Source organism: Phodopus roborovskii, unplaced genomic scaffold (assembly GCF_943737965.1).
Source record: "Phodopus roborovskii unplaced genomic scaffold, PHOROB, whole genome shotgun sequence".
NCBI classification, from domain to species: domain Eukaryota; kingdom Metazoa; phylum Chordata; class Mammalia; order Rodentia; family Cricetidae; genus Phodopus; species Phodopus roborovskii.
Genome location: NW_026126625.1, coordinates 5,604,267 through 5,632,094, shown reverse-complemented (window position 1 = coordinate 5,632,094; position 27,828 = coordinate 5,604,267). Strand labels below are relative to the sequence as shown.

The 27,828-nt window shown below is 48.0% G+C and overlaps 1 protein-coding gene across 1 annotated transcript in view; it reads left to right on the top strand.

Annotated features, from left to right (window-relative positions):
• Arpin (actin related protein 2/3 complex inhibitor) overlaps positions 1-4,209 on the top strand; it is a 54,957-nt gene extending 50,748 nt beyond the window's left edge. The window contains exons 9-10 of the mRNA XM_051206631.1: positions 771-878; positions 2,731-4,209. Coding sequence (XP_051062588.1) covers positions 771-878; positions 2,731-2,859 — 237 coding nt within the window. The 3' untranslated portion in view covers positions 2,860-4,209. The remainder of the gene's footprint in view (positions 1-770; positions 879-2,730) is intronic.
• The last annotated feature ends 23,619 nt before the right edge of the window (positions 4,210-27,828 follow it).

The following is a 27,828-nucleotide window of genomic DNA, read 5'->3' as shown; positions in this document are numbered from 1 at the left end:
AATTGCCAGAAAAACGGGTTATTTGTTTTACTTTTTATATTAGAATCATGTCTAATTATCTTAACTAACCATCTAATTCTTTGGTTTTTAGTTACATGAAGTCAATTGTTTAAATCTTCCTTTTACCTATGATGCACCAAACCCACAAAGAAGTTGAGCTAACTCCTGGGACTCAACTGTTTTCCTTAATCATTAACCTAAGCCGCAGTCTATATAAACCCTCAAGTAAAACTCTCAAGACTTAGCTGCATGATCCTTTCTTTTTCTTGTTTTCTATCTTCTGTAGCCTCTGCCTTATCAGGGATGGGGGCAACACCATATCCTACTTTTACCTATATTAATGTTCCCACTAAACTAACCTCTGTCATCCCTTACTACATTTGTTAAAAATCCTATTTAAACTAACACTATCACTGTATAAAATCATAACTTAAATTAAACATATTAAGAGGAAATCATCTTCGTAGTAATCCCCAGATAAAAATGTTCAGTCGATATTTCCACAAGATAATGCATTTTTGCTGCTGCCATTTTCTCTGGCATCTAGCATGTAAAGGCATGGCAGTAACAAGAGACATTCTGGAGCCAAAGCCCTCAGGGCCTTGTGAGATTTGCCCATCTCAGTGCCTTGCATTCTGGTGAGCCGACTTCTGCTGCCCCTCTGACCTGGCCACCAGCATGGATCCGAATGTGGCCTGTCTGGCCCCTCTGCTGCCGCCACCAAAGGAGCCACTGTGCTGTGCTGAGTCTTCTTGTTGCCTCTCTTTTAGGTGCACTACATCCTTCAGGAGGTGGTGATGGGTGGGATGGTGCTGGAAACAAACATGAATGAAATCGTGGCTCAAATTGAAGCTCAGAACAGGTTGGAGAAGTCAGAGGTAAGGAAGAAGTTGTACTCATGCCCTGGCTGTGCAGAGAGCACTGAGCAGAGGAGGAACATGGGCTTGTGTAGCTTGTGTAGCATGTGTAGCTTGTGTATGCTCTGTGGGCTTATATGAGCTTGTGTGTGCTGTGTGGATGTGTGTATACTGTGTGGGCTTATGTGAACTTGTGTGTACTATATAGGTTTGTGTATATTATATGAGCGTGTGGATGCTATGCGGGCTCATGTGGCTTGTGTGTGCTGTGTGTGCTTCTATGGTTTGTGGGCCTTATGTTTCTCTGGGTCCTTAGGAGGTGGTTCTCACTGTCTTTATTGATTTGTCTACACTAACTTGAAGGCTAGTATAAACATTAAACAGGTAGGGCAACTTGAGATGCCAGGCTTAAAGGATAGGCAGGTGGCAGAAAGAGCAAACAGCTTCTAGAATATGGTGATAGCACACATTTGTATGTATCTGTTCTCTCAGAAACCATATCTCATGCTAGGAATTCAATTCAAGATTCCTTATTTTCCGTGAGGCTTCTACAAAAAATACAATAATTTGATTTGAAAATACCATACCCAGCCGGGAGGTGATAGTGCACACTTTTAGTCCCAGCACTGGGGAGGCAAAGGCAGAGGCAGGCAAATCTCTGAGTTCAAAGGCCAGCCCGGTCTGCATAGCCAGAGCTACACAGAGAGAAAACCTGTCTTGAAAAACAACAACAACAAAAATACCATACCCATTCTATCTTCATGTGGCAACAGGCTTGATGGAGGGGAGGAGCTCATGGTGAAGCCGGGCCTGTCCCACTGTGGTCTTAACCTTCCTCAGCCCTACAGTGAGCAGGACTAGAGGCATACCATTCATAGCTGCAGAAATAGTGGAACAGTGACATCTCTATCTGTCTTTGAGGGTTTCTTTGTTTTGTGTAATGGAGCCTGCCTTATAAACCAGGATTTCTTCCCGTGAGGACTGCTGATCCTGTTGGAGAAGCTTTTCTAGCCACAGCTCTGGCTGCTAGAGTTTCCCGAGGAGTGTCGGCTGGGAAGTGAGTGCTTCCAGGCATAGTGAGTGAGTCAGGTCTGGAAACCACAGAGACAACCATGCAGGGGGAGGGTGGAGAGGGAATGGGTGTCCTGAGAGCTGTGGGTTAGGGACGATGAGTTTCTGAAGTCTTTGTCACTCCTTCCTCTCTGCTCCCAGGGTGAGCCTGGTGGAGGGGGCGGCTGCTGCAGCTTTCCCAGTCCCTGTCAGTGCATTCCAGCTTGCTGCCACATGACACTCCAAGCCAGTCCTTTCCCAGCTCAGCTAAGTTGTCCTAAATCTGATGTTCTGTTTCCTTTAAAGAATTTTCCTGTAAGGTGGACTTTGTTTTGTTTTATTTTTTGAAACAGGATTTCTCTGTGTAACAGTTCTGGCTGTCCTGGAACTCACAGAGATCCGCCCGCCTCTGCCTCTGCCTCCCAGGTCCTGGAATTAAAGGTGTGTATGGTGGACTCTCGAGGAAAGGGTTTTGTTTTGTTTTGCTCTATAAATGGAGTATCCTCAATGCTTAAGACTTGGATAAACCGTATCAGAGTTCCTCAGCAACCGTTTATTGAGCATCTACCATGGGCCATGAGCACTGTTAGATGCTGCAGCTACAAAACTGCACAAGACACAGCCCTCTTTGCAGACCATGTAGTGAGATGGGAACAAAGGCTCCAGCCATCTAAATAGGGCTTTGTTGGCCACCTTTGAGGACAAAAGAAGATGAAAACTCCCGTGTGTGCTGTTTGGAATTCATTAGATCTCTCTCATCTGGTTTGAGATTCAAGCAGATGACACTGGGAAAGTGACTGACTCTGTCCTCCCCTTCCCCCAGGGCGGCCTTTCAGCAGCCCCTGCGAGGGCTGTGTCTGCTGTGAAGAGCATGAACCTTCCTGAGATCCCGAGGAACATCAACATCGGCGATCTCAACATCAAAGTTCCCAACCTGTCCCAGTTTGTGTGAAGGTGGAGGACTGGGCTGAACTGGGGTCCTTCAGATGAGCAACCACCGGAACCCTGTTGAGCCCCTAGAGTCGCACCTTGGGACACTTTCACAGAGTGGGAAGGGAGTTGGGTGCACGCTGCTTGGCCATCCTGCTGCTCTCTGATACACATGGCTGTGGTGGACATCAGCGCACTAAGCCTCCCACACACAGCTACCCTTGGGGTTGGGGACTGTGGAACAAGCCACCTGCTCCCCAGGGCCCCACCACTGGAACTGAACACATCTGACTTCCTCCCTAGCACCCAGGGCTTCTGAGATCCTATATCACTCAGTGGGCAAGAGACCAGGGAGAAGGGCCAGCCTTTCAGATGACAGGTGTGTGGAGTGGCAGGGTGTATGGTGGCTCTGCTAGGGCCTGTACTCCTAGAACCCCTTTGCATAACCAAGCCTTTTGGTCAGCAGTTGCTGCAGAGCACATTTTCCCCACTGGCATGTTCCCAGTTTTGATGCCACAAGCATCTATGTGCTAGACACAATTTAAAGCATGCTTTGGGTGCATGTCACTACCCCAGCCAATAGGGAGGGCACCCACCCACACCCACACATACCCCAAAACCCTGTTCCAGATGAGACCGGTGTCTATAGAATATCAAGGCTGGATCTTCCCAGAGTTATGACTCTTCCCAAGTTTAAAATATGTTGTCCTCCTGGAAGCAGAAGGTTCAGAGGCTGTGTTGTGAGTGATGAATCATTTCCCCTTGCTCAGAAACCCACTGAGAAACCCAGTCTCAGATTCTAGAACTGAGAGCCTGAACTGGGTGCTATGTGGGCTGAGCCTGTAGCATGCTAGCCATAGTGTCATAGTATTCTCCAGTCTGTATCCTGCAGTGAGCACACTGGGCTCCTTTGGACGATGTTCTCCCATAGCTTTGGAAACCTGTAAACGTTAACCTGTGCTGAGTCTTCTTTTTGTCACTGATTTAGAGCTAACACGGCTGCTGGGAGCATGCCCTCTTTTCCATGCTGTCAGCTGGATGTCAGGCATGGTGTGGTGAGGGACTGAGTCACATTCATGGGGCACCTTCCCTCCTGCTGGCCAGGGCCCGAGTCCATTTCCCACAGCCTTGTGATGCTGCTGAAGGTCCTAGAAGCTTGTGTCAAGACCCAGCCTTTCTCATTTTCCAGTGGGGTTTCTTGCACTTTGCCCATTGCTGCCCACATTGTCTTGTTCCCATCTTTTCAGTCCTCTGTTGGAACCGCAGTAATGGGCAGTTTGCTAGAGGACAAGATCTGAGACCAAATCACTAATGCCATCCTCTTGAAGCATTTTATTTTTATTTTATTGCCCCTTTTACAATGACTGGATATGAAGAAAACCAGTGTTTTTTTTTTTTTTTTTTTTTTTTTAGTTTTTTGTTTGTTTGTTTTTTTGCATCTGTTGTAGGGTGACATGAGCATGATCCTTTAACAGTCCTTGCCACAGACATGTTATCTTTTTAAGATTTATTTTAACGGGTGGTGGTGGTGGTGCCAGTACTTGGGAGGTAGAGGATGGCAGATCTCTGAGTTGGAGGCCAGCCTGGTCTACAAAGCAAGTTCCAGGACAGCTGTTACGTAGAGGAACCCTGCCTGGAAAACAACAACAACAAATAAAACAAAAGTTTTACTTGTGCTGTGCTTTTGTGTATATGAGGCCAGAGGAGGTTCTGTGTACCCTCCGAGGCCAGAGGAAGGTGTAGAATTCCCTGGAGCTGGAGTTACAGGAGGTTGAGAAGCCACCCAAAACATGGGTGCTGGGCATCTAACTCAGGTTCTAGCAAGAGCAGCAATGCTCTGAACTGGAGCCATCTCTCCATCCCAGCCACAGATATTCCTAAGCACATTTTGTTGCCAAATGAAGCAGACTTGAGACAGGTAAATTGCTTCTAGGTCATGCAGAGCTAAAGTCTGAAACATGCCCTGCCTGGCTCCAAAGTCCTTGTTTCTCCTTACTACTGTAGATGGCTTCTCCCAGTTTTACAACCCTCTCTTTTATAGATGACAGACAGGGAAACTGAGTCTCAAAGGGATTAAGCCACTCTAAAACTAATAGAAGAGGCTTGATTTTTAAAGTAGCCAGCCTAAGAACTGGAGGTCCTCTGTGTCCCTCCATTAACTGCCCGAGATGAGGCAACCCAGACTGTCCAGTTGGGGGTCACAGTGTTCTGAAGTGTTTGCTATTGGCTGAAGGTACCATTGAGCAGGAAGTACTGGGCTTCCTGGGTAGTTTGTATTTCAGGTGTTTGCATGCTAGAAACTACTTTGTTGTCCAAATTTATGGCCTGGCACTGTAGATTGCAAAAGCAAGCACCAGACAGTGGCTTGCACCACCCCCCTTAGAGTGTTGCTTTGGGATTGGAAAACTCAATTCTTCTAGTGGAGCTGGAGGGATTGATTAATTAGTTGTTAATGACTTGCAGCAAGTTTGTCTGCTGTCAACAAAGCTGTAGTCTGAGATCCAGCTCTACCTCCCTTTCCCCTTTGTGTTTTGAGTCCTCAGTCCTCCTGCCTCACCTCCACAATTGCTCTGTGCACTTTCCCCGTGAGTAGTTAGAGAAAGTCCTGGTCTTTTTGGAGAGGAGTGTCCCCTCTCAGTTATGCAACCAGGGGCCGAATTTGTGTTTGCTTTGGGATCCTGGGTTTTCTCACTGCCACAAGTTAAAAACTGGAACCCTCCCACTGCCTATTGTCTGTGAGTGCCCGATGAGGGTCAAGCTTGATCCTAAACTGAGAGAAGCTCGCTGTGTGTCACTGTCTTGGAGCTTCCCTGGAACATGACAATCTGAATGGCAACCTGGAGCTGTGGAGGCCAGACTGGTGCCTGCCCACCAGGGACATGCCCGCTGTTCAAGGTGCTGGACAGATGACCTTCCCCCAAGCCTGACCATTGCCCCATATAGGTTACCTTGAGGAAATCATGAGTCTCTCAGCCCTTGAGTATTCATGCTCTGCCACATTCAGAGCCAGCCCTCCTCCCTCATCACTACAGAACCAGCCCTCCTCCCTCATCTACAGAGCCAGCCCTCCTCCCTCATCTACAGAGCCAGCCCTCCTCCCTCATCTACAGAGCCAGCCTAGCCATTTTCTCTGTGACCTCAGCTTCAGCAAAGAAACTAGGAGAAATGGCTCAAACCAGGTCCCTGGCTTAATCTGTGGCCTAGCCTGTGGAGGCTTTGCTTAGCATGGCCATCTGTTATCTGTCCATGTCTTTTCAAAGGGGACCCAGGGATAGGTACATGAAAGTAATGCTACAGAGTAGGGTTTTGCCCACCTTTACAACAGTCAGGATGGAGTATTGAGACCCACCCAGAAGAGTATGGGCTCTCTGCAAACATCCTGAATGTCTGTGTGCTGACCACCCAGAGTGAGACAGCTCGCTGTGGGAGCTATTTGCCTCTCGGAAGCTCTGGAGTGTTCTTCACCTGCACCTTCTGGCAGAAGTGGCTGTTGAGGAAAAAGCTTGTTGCAAATGATTAATCCTTTCCAGAGTTCTTTCCAAATTGGAAATATATTCACGTAGTTCAGTATTTTTATATGGGAGGTGAGGTGTCCTCAGAGACCAGAAGGCTTTGGATCTCTTGGAGCTGGAGTTAATTGGTTATAAACTGCCTGACATGAGAGTTCTGGGAACCAAACTTAGGGTCCTCTAGAAGAGCAGCAAGTGATCTTAACTGCTGAGCCGTTTCTCAGGCCCCATGCAGTTCACATTAAAAAACCAGCAAAAGACTTAGCCTATCCCAGCCGTTGAGCACTGTCCCTCCTGACAGCAAGTGTTTGCAATTTAACGGAGTAAGGAACAAGCATCCTTCCTCTTCACATTCAAAGCTGAGGCATAGCTTTAGCTAACCTCAGCCCAGTACAGTCCTGCTGTCCTCCAGAGGTGCAGAGTCCTCTGCACATGCCCGTGCACACACATACACACACTGTGAAAACAGCAGCCTTACTATTCCTCAAGGCACTGTGGTATCACGTTAAGTTGTCTGTAAGCCCTCGAAGCCTTACTATTCCTCAAGGCACTGTGGTATCACATTAAGTTGTCTGTAAGCCCTCGAGGGCAGGGGTCAGCCTCCTATCTAGTGCTGTAACCCCACTGCCCTCACCAGCCCTGTCCAAACTGTTCAGTAAAGAATGGTAGTGAGTGGCTGGCCCAGGATAGCAGAACCTCATCTGTACAGCCTCTCTGGACCTGTACTCATAGGACAGAGAAGAGGGGGTGGGAAGGCCCTGTATTGAGATGCAGGCATGTTAAGTTGGAGTTGCCTGGGGGGGGGGGGGGTGCCTGCTGGCGAATGAGTGAACATGAGACTGACATGTATGGAGTTGTTTAGGCCCAATTAGAGTGGGGTCATATAAGGACTCCCCTACTTTCTTTGATAAATAACCTTTAGGCCTTTTCAAGACCAGAGTTTGTATTTTTGCCAGTTATGCCATAAGACTGGCATCCTGGGAGCATTTGGGGGCAGGCTGGAGGTTGTCTTCTGCATGACACAGAACAGTTTTTGCAAGCTCCTGAGAGAAAAGTACAGCTAAAATACTGAAAAGGAGTTACAGTTACAGTTGTCAAACATGAGTTCTGCTGGGCTGTGGTGGCACACACCTTTGATCCCAGCACTAGGGAGGCAGAGGCAGGAGGATTTCTGTGATTTCAAGACCAGCCTGGTCTACAGAGTGGGTTCCAGGACAGGCTCCAAAACCACAGAGAAACCCTGTCTCAAAAAAAAAAAAACAAAAAAACAAAAAAACAAAAAACAAAAACATGAGTCCCCAAGTCCCTCAGACTGAGAGACTCAAGGTCCAGATGCTCCCCGATTTAGAACAGGGTTTTGCTCCCATAACACCATCACCATTTGGAAATGGCCTCAGTTGAAAATGTAACCGAATGGCCTATGCTGGGTAGCTCACTATAGCATCACAGTGATCCACATGGAGCTGTGGAATGGATGGGGCTGTGTTTGCTGCCTCTGCCCAGCCTGCCCAGATGATTGTCCTGCACATTCCTAGACCTGGCTTGATCCACAGCTAAAGGAGTTTCTGTGTGTGTTTTTACACCATCTGACTTACCAACCTTCATGAGTTAAGACCCCCATCGCAGTGGAGGTACACTGATTTGGGGGACAAGAGACAATGGGTAGTAGACTGACCTTGATGCCTCTTCAAGGTGACAGATGGGTGTGGGGACACATGGGTCTCTGCTCCTGGGGCTGCACCTCAGTCTCTGCTGTTCTGGAAGAAACAAAGAAAGCCCTGTGGTTGCTCCTGTGGCTTCCTTGGTTAGCTTGCCTCTTGCCCAAGAGGGACAAGTGTCATCCCACAGTGGACCTTTGCAGTTGGGGTCATGAGATCAATCGCTACAATGCCAGGGCATTTTCCCACTATGAAAGCAGTCCCACCCTTCTCCAGCCTCCAGTGCTGGGCACTGGGCATTCGACAACTCTCACCTGGTTCTGGCTGCAGGCCGTCTGAGCCACACTCCCTGGCCAGAGGTAGCTGCAGGCCAGAGACAGCAACATTGGGCCTGTGGTGCAACCTGTTTCCTGTTTCAGCAATGATTTCCACACCAAAGCATAGTGTTTGAGCTGACAACTTTGAAACCAGCTTTTCCAGATCTTTAAGGATTGAAGGTTTGGTTAGCCCCACCTCTACATCGGTCCTGAGGTAGCATCCACCTCCTGTTTGAATCAGGTCCTTGGGGGACATTTATCCTAGCTCTATTTGTGTTTTTCTACTCTTTGAGCCTGCCTTTCCCTGGGACCTACTACATTACCTGGTGGCTATTTAAATGTGATGAATGTAACACAATTGAAAGGAAAGCCTAATAGTAATGATGTAAACACAGCACGTTTTTAAGAGATGGTTCAGTGGTTTAGAGCACTTGCTGCTCTTCCAGAGGATCCAAGTTGGGTTCCCAGCACCCAAAACAGGCAGCTCACAACCATCTGTAACTCTAGCTCCAGGGGATCCAACAACCTCTTCAGGCCTCAGTGAGCCCCCAAACACACAGGATATGAGGGTGTATACAAGCATACACAATGGAGGGGGGCTCTATAACACACACACACATGCATGCACATACACACACACACACACACACGCGCGCGCGCACATGCATGCACGCACGCACGTGCACACACTTGTTAGGTCTCAGGCCTAGGGCAATGGCTAACTGGGGTGCCTATTTAACATATCAAAGCAGACCTGCTGCCCACATTCTCCTAGTTTCCCTCAGTCCCTACCTATTATAAGGTTATGCTGGCTGACATATCCTGCCCTCTACCATGAACTCCAGCCCAGGGGCTGGGCTTCTCCCTCAGTCTCTGATCCCTACACAGCTCAGCCATTTTGGCTAAACTGGTTCCTTGGCCTCTTTGCCTCCTGTCCTCTTGGCTCCCACTTCTCCCCTCCCCTCTGTCCTCACAAGGCCTCACCCAGTCTACTGGTCATGTCCACTGTGGACATGATGTCCCTGTCTCTGGCTGTGCTCTCCCTCATATCTTCAATAAACCTCCTCCATCATACCTAGGAACAGTCATGTCCTCCTTTTTTATTTCTTTTTTTAATTCAAGGACCACATCTAAAGTCTTTAAAATGCCAGGTGGTGGTTGTGCACACTTTTAATTCCAGTGCTCCAGAGGCTGAGGCAGAGGCAGAGGCAGGCAGATCTCTGTGAGTTCAAGGCCGGGCTGGTCTATAAAGTGAGATCCAGCACATCCAGAACTGTTACACAGAGAACCCTGTCTCAAAACAACAAACAAACAGACCAAAAAAAAAAAAAAAAAAAAAAACAGAACATAGATATGTCTGAGTAGCCCTGTGACTTGGGTAGCGTCCCTAACCTGTGTGCTTATTTCCTCATCTGAAAAATGGGAACAAAGCATCTCCCTGGCCTCAGTTAGTTTCCTCAGCACAGACAAACGGAAGACTCAAACCAGGAACAGCATTAGACATTGTTCATTTTAGTCAGTCTTGGGATTTGGGGGTTTTATTTTGCTTTTGAGATAGGGTCTGTCTGTATAGCCCTGTCTGTTTTGAAACTCTGAGACTCAATGCTAGCATTGCCAACACTGGACGTAAGGCCCATAGACAGAGGCAGAATCCCAGCAGGCACCCTTTATTGAAGGGTGGAGCCTGGTGGCCAGGAAGTTGAGGGAGGCCTGTTCAGAGCACACAAGGTGGGGGCTGCCCAGTGTGGAAGAACAGGGATGGCCATCACATGCCTGCAGAAGGTGGGATCCAGCACTCATCCAGAGTGCTCACGCTCAGGCTCAGGGACAGAGCCCACTGCAGTGTGTGTGCCGACTCCATGGCTCAGGGAGGCCACACTAGTTCATGTGTGTTCAGAAGATGTGGGCAGAATGACAAGAGCATTACACATGCTCTTCAAAGCCTGGGGCACAGCATAGTGTTCTACTTTTGGTTTTTTGGTTTTTCTTTTTCTTTTTTCTTCTTCTTTTTTTTTTTTTTTTTTTTTCTTTTTCTTTTTCTTTTCTTCTTCTGTTGCTGTGGCAATACTCTGGCCAAAAGCAACTTAGGAGAAGAAAGGATTTATTTGACTTACACTTCTAGGTCACAGACTGTTGTCGAGGGAGGTTAAGGCAAATCAGAAGCAGAAACCATGGAGGAGTGCTGCTTGCCTGCCGGCTGCTCACAGACTCACGATTAGCTAGATTTCTTTTCTGTTGCTGTCGTGTGTCCCCCCCCCCCCCCCCCCGTGTTTCTCTGTGTAATTCTGGCTATAGACCAGGTTGGCTTTGAACTCAGAGATCCGAATGCTTTTGCCTCTTGCGTGCTGGGATTAAAGGTGTGTCCCATCATCACCATCTGGTTTAGCTAGCTTTCTTATACAGCCCAGGACCACCTGCCTAGGGATGGTGTCACCCACAGTGGACTGGCCCTCCCTTTCCAATTGGCAACTAAGACACACACACATCAAAAACAAAACAAAAAACAAACAAACATGTTCATAGAGCTAGGTAATTTCTCAGTTGAGGCTGGCATCTGAGATGACTCTAAGCTGTGTCAAGTTGACAATTAAAGCGAACTAGGACACCACAGTATCCATCCACAAGGGAACAAGCCACAGCTAACCACGGTACCTTGTTTCATGGAGCCCAAAAAGCAGGTGCTCAGGCAGGCAGGCTCGTGGGAAAGGCAGAATCAGCTTTGCCCAAGGCAAAGCTTCATTTATTTCAACCTTAAGACAGGAAAGATGAATCTCTGGAACCAGAAGTCAGGAAGAGTAGGGTGAGTCAGCCAGGCACAGTGAGGCCCCTACAGGGCAGATCTCTTTCTCCTCTCTATCCTGTTCACTTGCTCCTGTTCACATGGGTGCACATGTTCTGAAGCATGTTCTCCACTTAGAATTTGTCTTTTTGGGGGGCTGGAGAGATGGTTCAGTGGTTAAGAGCACCAGAGGACCCAGGTTCAATTCTCAGCACCCACATGATAGCTCACAACTGTCTGTCACTCTAGTTCCATGATTTCTGACACCTTCACATGGACACACATGCAGGCAAAACACTGATACACATAAAATGAAATAATGTGTCTTTTGTTGAAGGTATGCTATACTTTTGGTGTGGGGGGTGTCGAGCAACAACCAGGCATGGTAGTGATTTCTACATTGCACTGCACTCAGAAGACTGGGCCAGGAGCATTGCTCCAAATTTGAGGCCAGCCTGGCCTGCATAAAACCCTGTCTCAAAATATACAGCTTTGTGGGTGGGAAATCATCTGCAAGAGGCATGAGCTGAAGAAATGGTAGCCAGTGACTTCAGCATCATTACGGCCATTGTCCCACCACACCATTTCAGGAGTCTGGGGAAGACACCTGTATTCTCAGGTGCCTTGAATACAGAGGCTCTGAGCTCAGAGCCTGGAGGGTTCTGTTCTGGGATAGGAAGAGAGACCTCCCCGGAGAAGCCCTTGAGGGGCCCCTTGAGGGCCTTAGCCAGTCCCTCCAGGATGTGCCTGAGGCTGAACTAGGAGCAAAGCACAAGGCCTGGAGCCAGAGGCAGGACAGAACTCAGTGGTCACCTCAGTCCCTTTGTGTAGCTAGAGAGGAATATCAGACTGAGTCATTTGTAAAGAACAGGAACTTGGAACACCCTTTCTTAGCTTTCTGGCCCACCGAAATAGGAGCAAGCAGCCTCCTGCCTCTGATGTGAGCTGTCCCACCGAGGACAAGTCCTTGCCCTCTTCCAAAATCCCCCACCATGAAGGAGTGTACCCCTGAACCATGCGCTAGAACAGACCCTCCCTGTCTAATGCAAACAAGCAAACACACTCCCCCCTTTTCTGGAGTCAGGGAAGTCCTTTGTGTTACATGTCCCATGGAGGGGCCGAAGGTGGAGGTGCCACCAGACTCTAGAAGGAAGACATTGCCTCTACAATCACACCAGTCCTGAGTGCACAGTGCTCTCTCACAGGTCCTGTCCCCCACATTGCTACCCTGGGGGTAAAGTCCTCAGCTCCTGGTCTTCGCAGGCAATTAGCAGCCAGCACAGACTAAGGTCCCCAATAAGGACAGTGGGCCTCACCCTGCAGCCCTAGCTGGCTTCAAACCCCTGCTCCACCCCCCTCCCCTGCCTCCCAAATGCTGGAGATGGGATGAAAAGAGAAAGGAGAATATCTCAGAGCTCAACTAGGAGAACATTCATGGGGCCCCCGGTCAGGGCTGAGTGGGACAGTGTGGACAGACAGCAAGAAGCAGACTTGTAGTGCACTGAAGGGCTAGAACCGGTGGGACTGGGAAAGCATCGTGGTATGGAGGGAAGCTGAGGGAAAGGCAGGCATGAGCTTGGTGACCAGCAGGTAACAGGGGCCTGCTTAGAGTCAGGCAGTATGGGAGCACAAGACAAGGGTGCACCCTGAGACCAGAAACAGAGTAAGAGGAGGCTAAGAGAGTTGTGGGGGATCTGGGGTCCTGGGAAGGAAGTCGACGGAAGACCCGTGAGGGTGTGGTGACGGCAGTGCCCAGGCAGAACATGGATGGCTGAAGGGAGGCTGCTGCTCGAGGCCATGGACCCGGGTGCCTAGTGCTTAACAAAGAAACTGTTAACCTTTTTGGGTTCTTAGTCTTGTTAATCAAAGAATTTCAAAACAGTCTAGGAAGGAAGCTTGAGAACGAATTTATTAGAGTTTGGAAGAGAACCACCGGGCAAGGCAGGTTGTAAATCTTGGCAGCTGCCTGGAGGAGGAAAGGTAAAGCAAAATCCAGACCTTTTCGATGGTGCTGAGCAGGTAGACATGTGCTGTGAAAGGAGTTGGGGTGCGGCTTTGGAAAAAGGGTAAAGGAGCCCAGGGTGCCAGGGAGAGCACACTCTAGCTTCTGGTCCCATATCTGAAAGAAAAAGCAAGAAAGCGGGCTGCAGGAGGGAGGCTTACTCCTTTCTGAGTCAGGACTCCACAGTGCTGTGGGGAGGGCACAGGAAGTAAGTCCTGCACTGCTGTCCCCAGGGAGGGGCTTCTGGAAGGGCCAGTGTATGATCTCATTAAGGGGATGACTAGTTCTTTCTCTCCCTGGTCTGTCTTCACCAGCTTCCCTGGAAGATGCAGTCCTGCCCGGGTGATTGACAGGCCCAGCTGGATTAACTCTTACAGTAGATGACAGCATGTCATGTTTTGGGTAGCTTAGAATGCCCGGGCTGTAGGTAGAACTCAGGTGCGATTCTTCTGACCAAGAAGGAGCAAGAAGCAAGAAGCTGTTCCTTAATGGGGCTCAGCAAAGCCTAGATGCCCCACCATATGGTAACTTAAGTCCTGCAAAGTGGAAACAGGAGAGAGGGATCCACCTCCAGTGGCTCCAAGGTGTGCTACTATCATTCTACATTACACTAGGGGTCCGAGGAAGGGTGAGGGAAGATATCGCCATGGAGTGGGTGTACAGGATAGGACATGGCCCCAGATGGATGTAGGTAGTCCAGCTGGTGAGAAACAGTGTGGTCTCTCTTAACTTAAGGAAGGTTAAGTAGTAACCGTGAGGATGGTAAGGCAGCTGAAGGAAGCATTATTGCTGTTCAGATCCTACCCCAACCAGTGTTTTGGCAGTGATAGGCCACTGCTTTGGTGACAGCTTTCACTAGTGACAAGTGTATGTAAATGAGGTGTGCCAGTTCTCAGGAGACACCTTCAAGGTCATAGCATGATGCAACAAGGATCACTTCTGCTAGGCAATGGGCTGTTCCCCAGATAAGGGTTGTTCCTTCAACCTGGGTCCTGGACAACAGGTGATGTGGCACAAAACTGTAGCCAACTGCATGGAATGTGAACAAGAAAGAAAATCCAAGAACTGGGGCTGTTTGTAACTGTGTAGCAGGGCCCCAGACCTTAGCTCAACAGACGCCATGATGGGCATGCCATTCAGGCTGTAAAACTCAGCGTGTAGATAGTACCACTGCCAAAAAACAAAAACAAAGACCTAATCCATCAAAGTCCACAGTTACAGGAAAGTTTCTAGATGCACTCACCCCGCCTTTTGATTCTGTAGCTCTGCTTCCAGATAACTGTTCTTAACTGAAGTGTGTCAACCCAGGGCATGGTTCTTGTGCTTAAAAGGTCACTCTCAGAAAGGCTCGGGGCTACACTGGGATCCCCAACACCTCGTGAATTCGATGTACAGCTAATACAGATTTTCTATTGCCTTGAACCCATATCCAAGCGGTTTTCTCTGTTGGATACAACCGTGGCCTAACAGCCTCAGCCTACAGCTAGGGGGGGAGTTCTGTTTGTTTGAGTCAAATCTAAACTCACAAGTGCTGGGGTTCAAACCTGTGCTCCAGCTTTGTAATGGAATTTGACTGGCAGCCCTGGGGTCCCCAGGTGACAGAGGGCATTCCAGAAACAGCCTCTGCATATGCTTAGCATTCCAAAGGAGTGGGATGGGCTGGGAAGGGGGGGGGCATGGAGATGTTGCTGTGTGTGTTCATAGGGCATAGTAGGTCCCTAGAGTTACCAGAGTGGCCAGGGCCTTTTTGAGAAGGGAGGACCCAGCACCATAGAAAGGCACTGGGAGCAGTTTGCACGAGCTTGGGCAGTCATTTGTTAAATTTCCACCATTTCACATGTTACTTGTCCAGCTCAGTCATTGTGAAAAATTAAACTGGCTATGCTTACAGCTAAAGTTTATTGAAAGCAGGGGCTGGAAAGCTCTAAGTCACCTGTAATTCCAGTTCCAGGGGACTTGACACCCCTTCTGAATTCATCTGCAAGAACACATGCTCACACATACATACGTAATTAAAAATAAAATACATCTTCAAAGAAACAAGCTAACTAACATTTGCTAAAAGCAATGGTGGGGAGGAGCTTGGAGATGCAGCTTAACTGGTAGATACTTGCCTAGCATACAAAAAGCCCCGGGTTCCATTCTGGTAACAGGTATGCCTCAGCTACATATGAGTAATAGGTAGATAAGATAGATAGATAGATAGGTAGATAGATAGATAGATAGATAGATAGATAGATAGATAATAAAAGTGGGCTGAGGTATAGGGCAGAGCACATGATTAGCCCATTTGAGGCCCTAGTTCCAATTCTAGAAGCCCCTATAAACAGGCAAAGATAGAGGCTGGGGAAATGCCTGTGGTTAAGAATGTATGCTGCTCTTGCAGAGGACCTAAGTTCAGTTCCCAGCATCCACTCTGGCAGGCACAACTATGTGTCCAGTTCATGGGACTATGACATTGCCTTCTGAACTCAGAGGACATCTGCCCTCACATACCCTACCCCACATATGCATGTAATTAAAATAAAAGTAGATCTTTTTTCCAAAAGGAGATGAGAATATTTTTTGTTTTGCTTTGTTTTTTGAGACAGGGTTTCTCTCTGTGTAGCTTTGGAGCCTGTCCTGGAATTTGCTCTGTAGACCAGGTGGGCCTGGAACTCACAGAGGTCCGCCTGCCTCTGCCTCCCGAGTGCTGGGACCAGCGCCTGGCTCGGAGAGAATATTAAAAGCCCATAGACCATCACCATTGTGCCCCACTTGCCTCTTACTGACGCTTCCTGGGGTTGCGGGGCCTGCGGATCTGCACAGAGGGACTGTGCAGGGTGGTGACCCTGGCCCTTGCTTCCATCTCCTGCAGCTGTGGGACACCTCATCAGGTGGGATCTCCTACACTATGGAAATCGGCAAACGTTAAAGCTACAGCCACTCCCACTCCTTGCCATCACTGACCCCTGGGCCCGAAGTCCCCTGAGCGGCTGTGGGGAGAGGGTGTGGAAAGCTCAAGTGTGGAGCTGAGAGTCACAAGCAGAGCCGGAGGCTGTCTGTCGTCATCCTAAATGGCTAGTGCGCACTGAGTCCGCATACCACTCCTCACCACACCCTGTGAGGTAAAGTGCTATTATTAGCTAAAGTGAGGAGACTGAGGCACCGATATTTACACAGGGTTCAATAGGACCGAACCCTGTCCTGAGGTGAGCTTCATCCGTCAGCAGGCCTGTGGCTCCACTTCCTGTGTTCTGGAGGCCAAGTGTTGTGTATATGAATAGGATGCACGGGGAAGCTCATGCCCCAGCCCCCAGGCCAAGTGCACGAGGGCCTTTTCTGCAGTAACCTGGGGCAGTCTCCGGGGCCAGGCCTCCTAAAGGTTCTGAAGGAGCACTCCATGTCCCTTTTCTGTTTTATTTCTGACAAAAATTCCCCAAAGAAGTAACTTAAGTGAGGGAAGATTTATTATTGCTGGAAGTTTAGGTCTATGCCAGTGGAGAAGCCATGCCCAGTTCCAGAGGTGAGTGTGGTGGAGCTCCCGGTCTTGTTATATTAGGGGAGCAGAGAACAGAATGAACTGGAATCAGGTACAACACACCAACACTACCTAGGACCCACACCCATCCCCTAAGTTCCAGAGCCTCCCGAAGAGCAGCACCAGCTGAACTGAGTGGTCAATCACAAAAGCTCCTGGGGGACTTGTCTCGTGCAAAGCATGACACTCTGGAACACAGCAACCAAAAGACATCCTTGTGAGGCCCTACACAGCTAACCATGTCCCAACCCTGCTATCCTCGAATCTGGTCAAGTGCCAGGCTCTGTGCCAAGCAGGCTGTCTTCTTTCCTGCCCTGGAAGGGACTGGATGAAAGTCCAGAGTGCCCACCAGCCATCCCTTTTATCAGGGAAGAGGACTGCCTGGGATTCAAAGGGAAGTAGCCACACTGAGGCGGGTAATGAGGCATGAGAAGCTGTGCCCGGGGTGTGGCTGGCCCAGGTGCGGCTCTGCAGGTTGAGGTTGATAGTTGTGGAGAAAGGCTCTGTAAGGCCCACCCAGCTGGAGGTGGGACAGAAGTTCTGAGGGCACGGGGACCCCTAGGAAGTGTGAGAGGCCATGAAGGGCGACTGAGGCCTCCCTTAAGAACAGATAGGCACTGGGTTTGCTGGTACAGTACTGGGCACAGCCAAGGTTGACTGGGAAACAGGAAGACCAAGAGCTTGCAGCTGGTGGCAGGGCCCCCAATCAAGGACAAGAATTAATGGCAGCTAGCTCAGAGGCAGGATAGTGAGGTCCATCTGAATATACACTTGGAGGTCCCACTGGGTAGGACTTTCCCGGCCATGACTGGAAATGGGGGATGGTATCCAGGAACCGAAGAGCCCAAAGAAGGGGTGGGACACTCATGATGGCAAGAGGGGACGGGAAAGGGTGCTCTGGTTGTTGGAGAGGTGTGGCCATGAAAACTGAGTAGGGAGAGGCAGCTCAGCGGCCTGAGAGTGGCTGTGGGGAGAAGGTGGAGAGAGAGCCTGTGGGCTGTGGGGAGAGTCCCACAAAGGCCTCGGGCTACTGAGGTAGAGTGGGAGGGCATGTCATGTCGGGGAGACAGGCTGGAGCAAGTCTCCCAGGTTCCAGGAGGGTGGGGCCTCCACAGGAGGAAAGGCATCTGGTGATTTGTTCTTCCTGGTGCTAAAGGCAAGGGAGACTTCGATGAGGGGCAGGGACTATGCTCCAGGTGAGCTACAGTGTGAGAGGGAGGAAGCTGAGCGGGCCTAGGACAGTCCCAGGGCAAGGCCGAGAGCAGTGAGCTAACATGCAACACCGAAAAGCTATGTCTACTTCCTGCTCTTAATTTTACTTGGAAAAAGAACCTTAAATCCAATGACAATTGTCCTTACAGGACAAACAGGGAAGCCACATAATCCCAACGGGAGAGATTGGAGATCTAGAAACTGGAACTTCCCTTAAGACAAATGGTTCCTGGGACACCTCTACAAGAAACCTCTCATCCTGCTAACCCCTAGGTCACAGACTTTGACCGTGCGTGGTAATCTGTCATCAAAGACCAGGAACCCAATCCCTGGGAATGTTTAAAGGGCATGCTGCAGGGATTCCTCTGCCAGCCAGGACAGAGAGGCAAGACTGGTTGGGCACGCTGCTGGGCAGGCCAAAACAAAGACTGCAGATGAGCTGGGGGAGAGACTGGGTAGGATGTGACTGGAGGGAAGGCCCTCCAGGAAGGGCCCTGGGAAACCTTGATAGGCAGAGCCATTGGGTTAAGAAGCATCTGGGGGATTCATAAAGCACATTTCTGTGTGTGGAGAGGATTAGCAGAGGAGGGGAGACTTGTCCTAAGTGTGGGGACAGAGGCTCTGATAGAATAAAAAGGAGAAAGCCACCACCTCAAGCATTGCCTCTGTTTCCTAATCACTAGGGTGTGAACTGCCCAGCACCCCACCCCACCATGGACTGAGCCCTCTGAAACTGTGCACATGATAAATCTCTCCTCCCAAAGTTATTTTCTCAGGAAATGCTGTCACAGCAATGGGTGTCACAGACACCTTCTGGTGAGGCAGTTTCAGGACAGACAAGGTTCTAGGATGCCCCTGGGCTATAGGAGGGGTGGCCAGGGAACTGCTCAGGGAAACTCCTGAGCTGTGGATTCCTGGAATGGGTTCTGTCACCTCTAGGAAGAAATATGTTTGAAGAGTCACGGTCACTGCCAGCCTTCTTGGGTCACTCATGTCCTAAGGGCTCTGCCCTGCTGACTGGGCCCTTTGGAGAATGCCTCAGACCCTGTCTCAGCCTATTTTCATACCTCAGAAGTAGGTTGCTGAACTCCCACTGTTTTGTCTGAGACTAGGCCTCCTGTAGTCCAAGCTGCCCTTGTATAGCAAAGGATGGTCTTGAATTTGTTACTTTGGTTTATTTTTTGCTTTTGTTATTATTGTTTTGTTCTTGAGATAGGGTTTCTCTGTGGAACTCACTGGCCTTGAACTCAGAGATCTGCCTGCCTCTGCTCCTGAGTGCTGGGATTAAATGTATATGCCACCACACCTAGCTTAGACATCTATTTTTAACGTTCTCATCCTAGAGCCAAGATTTCTGTGTTACAAATACTGCCCCCCAAACTCTCTCCAGGTCCCTGGGTGACATCCAGAGCTTCCTTGCCCTGGATCTTCATTTCTGTGGAACTCATTGTCCTCTCTGTCCTCAGTGCTGTTCATGTGGGTATTAAATGTTTAAGGGAGCAGCCCTCATCTCAGACCAGCAATAGGACTTGCAGGGCCCAAATCAAAATGAAAATATGACTCCTCTGGTTCAAAAATATAAAGGGCTGGGTGTGGTGGCACTGGCCTGTGATCTGTGCACTCGACAAACAGACATAGGTAAATTGTGAGTTCAAGACTGGCCTGGGCTACATAGAATTCAAGCCAGAGAAAAACTGCCAAAAAAGAGAGAAACAAATTATGAAGAATCGGAAATGGGGTGCAACAAACCATTAAACCACACACACACACACACACACACACACACACACACACACACACACACACACACAGCTTTCAGGGGACGAGTGGGAATGTGGAGGCTGGGTTACCTTCTTCCCCACCCAGGGATTTTGCAGCCTGGTCCTGCTACGGCATCAAGAGAGACTGAAATCATACCTGTGAGGTCCATGGCAACATGGCATGGGGTACAGGAAATGTGATTATTAGAATTATCTTTGTGGTGTTGAGATCAGCATCCTGCCCCTCCTCAGTGACCTCAGGCAAGTCACTTGATTTCTGGGTTTCGTTCTTGACATGTGATGGATGACATAGAGCTAAGATTCACAGCCTTAGGATGGTGATTTGGCCTCTGTGTAGGTGACACAGGCAGGCAGTAATACCCACTGTGGACTTGAGACACTCCAGAGATCTGCAGGCCTCTGGCAAACTGTGGTGCTCTTGGGAGGATCTTGTGACCCTTAAGTGGAGAGCCAACACTTCATCCTGGACAGTCACTGTAGGAATACTTTAATGACACTTGACCTGCTCCTAAAAGGGACAGATGTCTTGGATGTACATGCCCTGTCTGTCTGATCAAAGACAGACATTGCATTTGGGACAAGATCCAGAGAGATGTCACACTTTGAGGGTTTCAGCTAGGACTGTCCCATTTTGCAGAGGAAGAACCCTGAGGCTATGGATGAAAAGTAACCATGCAAAGCCACTTTCCCACCTTGTGACTATCAGACACTGGTTGCAGCCAAGCTCATACCCTATGGAGATCTTGCATGAGGTCCTCAGCCAGTGCTTTAGTCGGATACTCAGGGGATCTGCCAAGGTATGCAGGGTTCAGTCTTCCTGCCTGGCTGCCCTGGGGCCGCTCCCCACCCCATCCTCTTGGGGATTCCTCATCTGCCACTGGACTCCAGGTCCATCCTGCCCCCTCCACAGTTGCGGCTAGCAACAGACCTTTTCTACGTGCTGTCTCTCTGGAGAAAGTTTGATTCAAATGTTCCTCCCTGTCTTTTTGTTTTGTTTCTTTCTCCCAAAAGCTGTGTTTTCAATTAATTTTATAATAAAAACCATAACAAATTCTTGAAAATAAAAATTATTTTTAAAAGCTAGCTCAGGGAGCACTTACCCAACTCTGTCCACCCAGCTCAGCAATGCCCTGGTGCCCGCCTCTACCCTCATTCCCAGGTTTCCTCCCTGTCCCTCTCACCAGGCCTCATGAAACTACTCCCAAACTGTCCCTTCCTAATCCCCCGTCACTGTGCACAGCTGTCTGTCTGTGGAGCTCCTGCCCTTCCCATCACCCAGCCTGCTGCTCTGCAAGGTGCAGAGCTGACCCGTCCAGGTTGTTCTGGACTTGTTTGGAAGTCATCAGGGATTTGGTAACCCCTAGGGATAAAGCCTAGGTCACCAACTCTGAACTCTTGAGCCTCACTGCCCACCAGGCAGTGATTCCTGCCTTTGTGTGTGTTGGATTCTCTGTGATGGCACTGTTTCAGAGTGGGGGAAGATGCCAATGCAGGAAGGCAAGATGGAGGAAAGAGGGGGACAAACCCAGGTTTCAGAGAGCAACCACCAGAGGGGGAAACAGGAGGTTCCAGCACGCCAAATATGGAGGAGGCATGTGCATATGCTTTGTCTACCTTAGGGAGACAAGGGAGGCACATTGCCAGTGGGCTTCCTCAAAGGACATCAGTGGACAGAGACAGGGCGCCATTGCTCAGTGTTGGGCACAAAACTCTCCTCTGACTATTTTAAAGACTCTGTATCTTATAGGGTCAGGTGACATGGTGGACGTGCCTGTGGGGTGTTTCCAGAAAGGTTTATCTGAAGTGAGAAGACCACCTTAACTGTGGGCAGCAACATCCCTTGGTCTGGGGTCCTGGACTGAATAAAAAGGAGAAGGTGAGCTCCCGGCCCCCTTCCTCCTCGCTGCCCGCATCCCCTTCCCCTTCCTGATCACAGACACTATGTAACCAGCTATGTCACATAGCTGCTGCCTCATGGACCTCATCCTTAAAACAGCCAGATAAGCCCTTCTCTCCTAACAATGCTTTTGCAGCAGCAATGAGAAAGTGATGGGGTGGAAAAGATGTTGCCCATGACTAAGAAGGCTACAGGATGGCTATGCAGGCCAAGCTGTATCCATCCAGACACCCTTCTCCCTCTGACCATCTGGTCATAGGAATTTAGGTCCCCTACCTGCTGACCTGTGGACCATCTGCTGGTCACAGTGAGGGGCCTTACCTGCTGTTGTGACAATTGTGTGAAACTTGGTTCTTTTACCTCACTGGGTCCTGCACCTCAAGGTTGTTATTCCTGCAGTTGTTGCCCTGGTGACCCTGAAGGGTCCCAGGATTTCTCCCTCCCAACAGTCCTACCATTGGCATAGGGATATGGTACCCAGGATCAAAGTAGCGCTAAGGGGCCCCACATAAGGCATCCTTTCAGACTGGCAATGCCCTACCCTGGACATAATCATCTCCTTCCCCCAGGGGTTTCTCCTCCCTTTCCCTTTCCATGCTGGGGGTTGAGCACAGGCTCCACCCTGCGCTTACCACAGTCCTTCCTTTTTAAAGTAATATCTTTACGGTATGGGTAGTGGTGGAGGATTGCTTCAAAACTAGCATGTTTGTTCCTACATTTCAAAGAATTCCTCTGAGTGTGTGGGTCCTCTAATGACTTCCTTGCATCAAGCTAACCCTCAGAGGTGAAGTGGAGTGACATTTTGCCAAGTTTCATTTCTGTTTTCTCGGTACTCATGGCTAGGCACAAGTTAGTGTCCCCAGGAAGCAATTATTTTGTTTTGTTGGTGTTTTGAGACAAGGTCTCTCTATGTAGCCCTGGATGTCTTGGAATTCATTATATAGACCAGGCTGGCCTTAAATTCAGAGATCTGCCTGACTCTGCCTCCAGCTCAAGTGCTGGGATTACAGATCTGCATTACCATGCTAGTTGGGAAATGTTATTTTTGTGTGTGAAGATATATCACATGAACTTACACTGGAACTTACTGACTTCTAAATATTTTATTTTATGTGTGTGAGTGTTTTGCTTGCAGTCATGTCTGTTTCCCATACTCATGCTGGTACCCACGGAGGTCAGAAAAGGGCATTAGATCCCCTGACCCAGAGTGGAAAGGAACCCTCCTTCCTTGAGCTGTTTTTGTCAAGTGTTTTGGTCACAGCAGTAGGAGTGAGCAGGTCATAGAGATATTTGTAAGGAGGAACCCTGGTAATGAGTCTCATCCTGCCTGTCTGTTTGTCTTGGCTCCTCCCACCCGATGTTTTTAGCATAAATTCTCCAAACAGGGTCACTGGGTCACAAAATCTATGCATTTAAGTTTTTGTGCATCTTGCAGTTTTTCTGTCGATGGAACAAGGACAAGTCCCTTCGGGGTGTGTGAATGTGCCACACCCTGGCCAACTCTAGGTGTTAGGAATTAAGTCTAAACAATTACCAAGATCACAGGCCGAGAACCTCATTGTTTTTGATGCAGTTTCCTGAATGTAATCAAGGCTGGGCGTCTTAGCTTGTGTCCACTGACTTTTTCGTTTCCTTTTCTGAGAACTTTAGGCTCTATTCCTTTGTCCAGTTTTTAATCATGTGTGTTTTTCAAACACCTTGGGAGGCCTTTTGAACACTGTTGATATCAGCCTTGCTGTGTTTACGTGTGTGTTGGTTATTGGGGGCAGGGGTGCTAGGGATTGAACCCAGAGCCTCAGACAAGCTAAGCTTCTACTCTATGCTTACCTCCTGGGTTCAGCTGCAAATATTACCTGGTGTGACATCAGTCACATGCCATTTGTCTCTGAGACGCAGCACTTCAAAACTTACTGTTTAAGAACAGCAGGGCTGAGCTGGACGTTGGTGGCGCACGCCTTTAATCTTAGCACTCGGGAGGCAGAGGCAGGTAGATCTCTATGAGTTTGAGGCCAGCCCGGTTTACAGAGTTCCAGGACAAAGTCCAAAGCAATACAGGGAATCTCTGTCTTGAAAAAACAAACAAACAAACAAACACAAAAAGAGCAGCACTGCTGGGCTGGAGCAGTGGCCCAGTGGTTGAGAGTGTCCAGCTCGTGCAGAGGCTGTGAGAGGCTGTGAGTCTCAATCCAAGCACTGTCTGTGGCTGCTCACACCACTTTTAACTCCGGCTCCAGGGCCCAGTGCCCTCTTCTTGCCACTAAAGGCACCTGCACTCTGCACTTACATTCACAGACAAACACTCAGTCACATAACTAAAAATAAAATTTTGGTTTAATGAGACAGGATTTCTCTGTGTAGCCTGGCTGTTCTGGAACTTGCTTTGTAGACCAGGCTGACCTCACACTCAGGTATTCCCCTGCCTCTGACTCCCAAGTGCTGGGACTCCTTTAAAAAGAAGGGTTTGGAGAACACTTGAACACACCCCTCTCTGAGTTTCCACAGCCATCCCTGAGAGACTAGCTCTCCTTCACACCAACAAACTATTCCTTTTGACATTATTTTATGATGTTTTGTGTTCTTTTTCTTCCTTTCTTTGAAGTTTTATTAATTTACCTGTCATCTGTTTCATCTGTATGGCTGATTTACTTGTCTGTGTCCCCCATGTGTGCAGTACCAGAACAAGGCACTGGATTTCTTTAGCTGTGTGGGTGCTGGAAACAGAACCCAGGTTCTTTGGAACAGCAACTAGTGATGTTCAGTGCTGAACGACCTCTCCTGTCCCCTCTCTCTTTACTGTATATTTTTATATGTTTGGTTTTCAAGACAGGGTTTCTCTGTGTACAGTCCTGGCTGTCCTGGATACTCTACTTTTTTTTTTTTTTGGTTTTTCGAGACAGGGTTTCTCTGTGGCTTTGGAGGCTGTCATGGAACTCACTCTGTCCACCAGTCTAGTCTCGAACTCACAGAGATCTGCCTATCTCTGCCTCCTCTTGGACTAAAGGTGTGTATCACCACCACCTGGCTACTTTCTTTCTTCCTTCCTTTCTTTCTTCCTCTTTCTTCCTTCCTTTCTTTCTCTCTTTCTTCCTTCCTTCCTTTTTTTTTTAAGATTTATTTATTATGTATACAGTGTTCTGTCTACATGTATGCCAGCCGGCCAGAAGAGGACACCATATCTCATTATAGATGGTTGTGAGCCACCATGTGGTTGCTGGGAATTGAACTCAGGACCTTTGGAAGGACAGTCAGTGCTCTTAACCTCTGAGCCATCTCTCCAGTCCTTCTTTCTTTCTTTCTTTCTTTCTTTCTTTCTTCCTTCCTTTCTTTATTGAGATGGGGTCTGAGAGATCTTAGAAGAGTTTCAAACTTGTTGTATAGACAAAGATGACCTTGAAATTCTGATCCTGCCTCTACCTTCCAAGTTTTGGGTTTTATAGGTGTGTGCCATTACACTTGGTGGTGGTGGAGGACAGGCCTTCCTGTTGCTAGGCAAACATTCTACCAACTAAGTAAGATCTGCTTCTCCCATTTGAGGCAGCTTATGCCGTGTAGCTTATTTGGACCTTGAATTTAAGGTAATCCTCCTGCCTCGGCCTCTACAGTATTGGGATTACAGGAGTTCCCCATGCCACATCACCATGTCCAGCACCTGTGATGATTTTTGCAAAGGAGAAATTTTTGCTTCTAGCTACTTAGACTTTCCTTTTTGTGGTTTCTGAGTTTTTAAAATAAAACTTAAACTTAAAAAGGTCATTCCACTCTACAATTAATAGCAAAGCAAAAAAAAAAAAATCCTTTAATACATGATCTATTATTTTTAAATGAAGGTGCTATATTTTATTTAACTAAACCCTCAAACCCTCAATTGCTGAGCATTTAGGTTCGCCTATGTTAAATCCTGTCATGTTGTGCATCCTGGTTTCTCAATCTCATCCATAACTTGAATTTGAGCTGGGGATGTAACTCAGTTAGTAGACTGCTTTCCTAGAATGCACAGGACCCTGCGTTCCATCCCCAGCACCCTGTAAACTGAGTGTGTACACACCTGTAATCCCAGCATTTGGAAGATAGAGGCAGGAGGATCAGGAATTCAAGATCATTCTTGACTACTTAGCAAATTTGAGATCAACCTGAACTACAGGAGATCCTATGTCAAAAGGAAAAAAAAAAAAAAAAAAAAAAAAAAAAAAAGCCTTGAACTCTACATTGCTGCCCTTCTGGTCTTCTTATATACCTTAACATTTGATTTAATTAATTTCCATTTGAGTAGAAACTGTGCTCATTTATGTGGTTCAACAAGGATGGGGCTGGTGAGATAGTTGAGTGGAGAAAGCCCCTGCTGCTAAGGCCAGCTACCCGAGTTCAACCCGTGGTACCACGTGATGGAAGAGAGAACAGATTCTTGCAAGTTGTCTTCTGACCCCCCCTCACACACACACCATCGCTTGTGTGACCCCATACAAATTAATGTTTTATATACATACATACTGACAGATAAAACAAAAGGATGAATGGGAAAAACCTCTTGTCTCCTTCACTGTTTTCCCTGGGAAACACCTCGTGTTATCAGTTTCTCCTGCATCTTTCCAGCTCTCATGCACACATATGAAAAATACGGCTCTCTGTGCTTTTTCCCCTTTAAAATGGTATGGCTGGGTGTAGTGGCACAAATCTGTGATCCTGGCTCTCTTGATGCTGAGGCAGGAAGATCAGTATGAGTTCACGGTCATCCTGAGCTATATAGTTGCAAGCCAGCCTGAGCTATAGAATGAGATTATTGAAAAGTTTTTACATCCAGATAAGCCTCTCCACCGATGCAGCAATCCAAATCAGACCAAAATACTCATGTGCACATGTGTGTATACGCACACACAAACACACACATTATATATAATACAACACAGTAAATAGATAAGCCACCTGCACTCAGCCTTCTCTGTATGTGACTTCTTCCTTCATGTATGTTTTGAGACAATATTTTCCAATGTAGATCAGGCTGACCTTGAAGTAGAGATCATACTGCCTTTGATAGGATTACAGGCAAAGGACATATAACCTAGTTCAAAAATAGACCATCCTGGGTAGCAGTGGTGCAACCTTTAGTCCCAACACTTGGGAGGCAGAGGCAGGCAGATACCTGTGTCAGCTTGGTCTACAGAGCAAGTTCCAGGATAGGCTCCAAAGCTAAAAAGAAACCCTGTCTCAAAAAACAAAACAAAAACAAACATACAAAAAACAAAACCAAAAACCAAAAACCTCTACCCATGCTTTCCCACCCCCCCCCATCTCTTGCTTCTTCTCCTCTCTGGATTTTGAGACCCTGTGTGCTGTGTATTTTACCACTAGACTTCATCCCTAGGAACAAAAACAAAGAAACAACAAAACTTGTAGTTAAAGTTTTCAACTACTTTATTAAGAGTTATCAAATATCTTATCAGGTATGATGGCATATGCCTAGAGTCACAGTACTTGGCAGGAAGAGGCAAGAAAATTAAGAATTCAAGGCTAGCCTTTAGCTACATAGTGAGTTCCAGGAATTCTAGGCCAGCCTGGGCAATTTGAGACCTTGTGTCTCAAACAAACAAAACCCTAACCCCAAAACCAAATCAAATGAAAACAACAACAAAACTAGTGAGAAAGGACAAGATGGCTAAAAGTGCAATCTATATAAGCTTAGTGATCCCAGTTCAGTTCTTGGGACCCACATAAAAGTGGTAGAAGAGCCAGGCATTGGTGGCGCACGCCTTTAGTCCCAGCAGAGGCAGAGGCAGGCGGATCTCTGTGAGTTTGAGGCCAGCCTGGTCTACAGAGCTAGTTCCAGGACAGTCTCCAAAGCAATACAGAGAAACCATGTCTCGAAACACACACACACACACACACACACACACACACACACACACACACACACACACACACACAGAAAGAAAGAAAGAAAAAACAAAACAAAATAAAATATCATACACACACCATACATGATAAATAAATAGATGTCAAACAATTTATACAAGGGAGGGGGAATTATTGAGCCTCTCATCAGATCTCCATGGGTCAATTGGACTTTCTCTTTCCATTAACTGAGACTTCATGTTCTTTGATATTCTACCTCTAAGTTGAATCATGGTTGGCTTTTTCTTTTTGTAATGATCTATGGAAGCTCTTTATTTATCAGAGGAATCCCCCCTGCACTGTTTTATGAGATGTAATTTTCCACCGTTCTGCAATTTTGTTTTGGTTTTTTTACTTTGATGAGGGGATTACGGTGGGTTTTTCACAATGCAGAAATATGTGTGTGTGGTTATTTGCATATACATGCCTC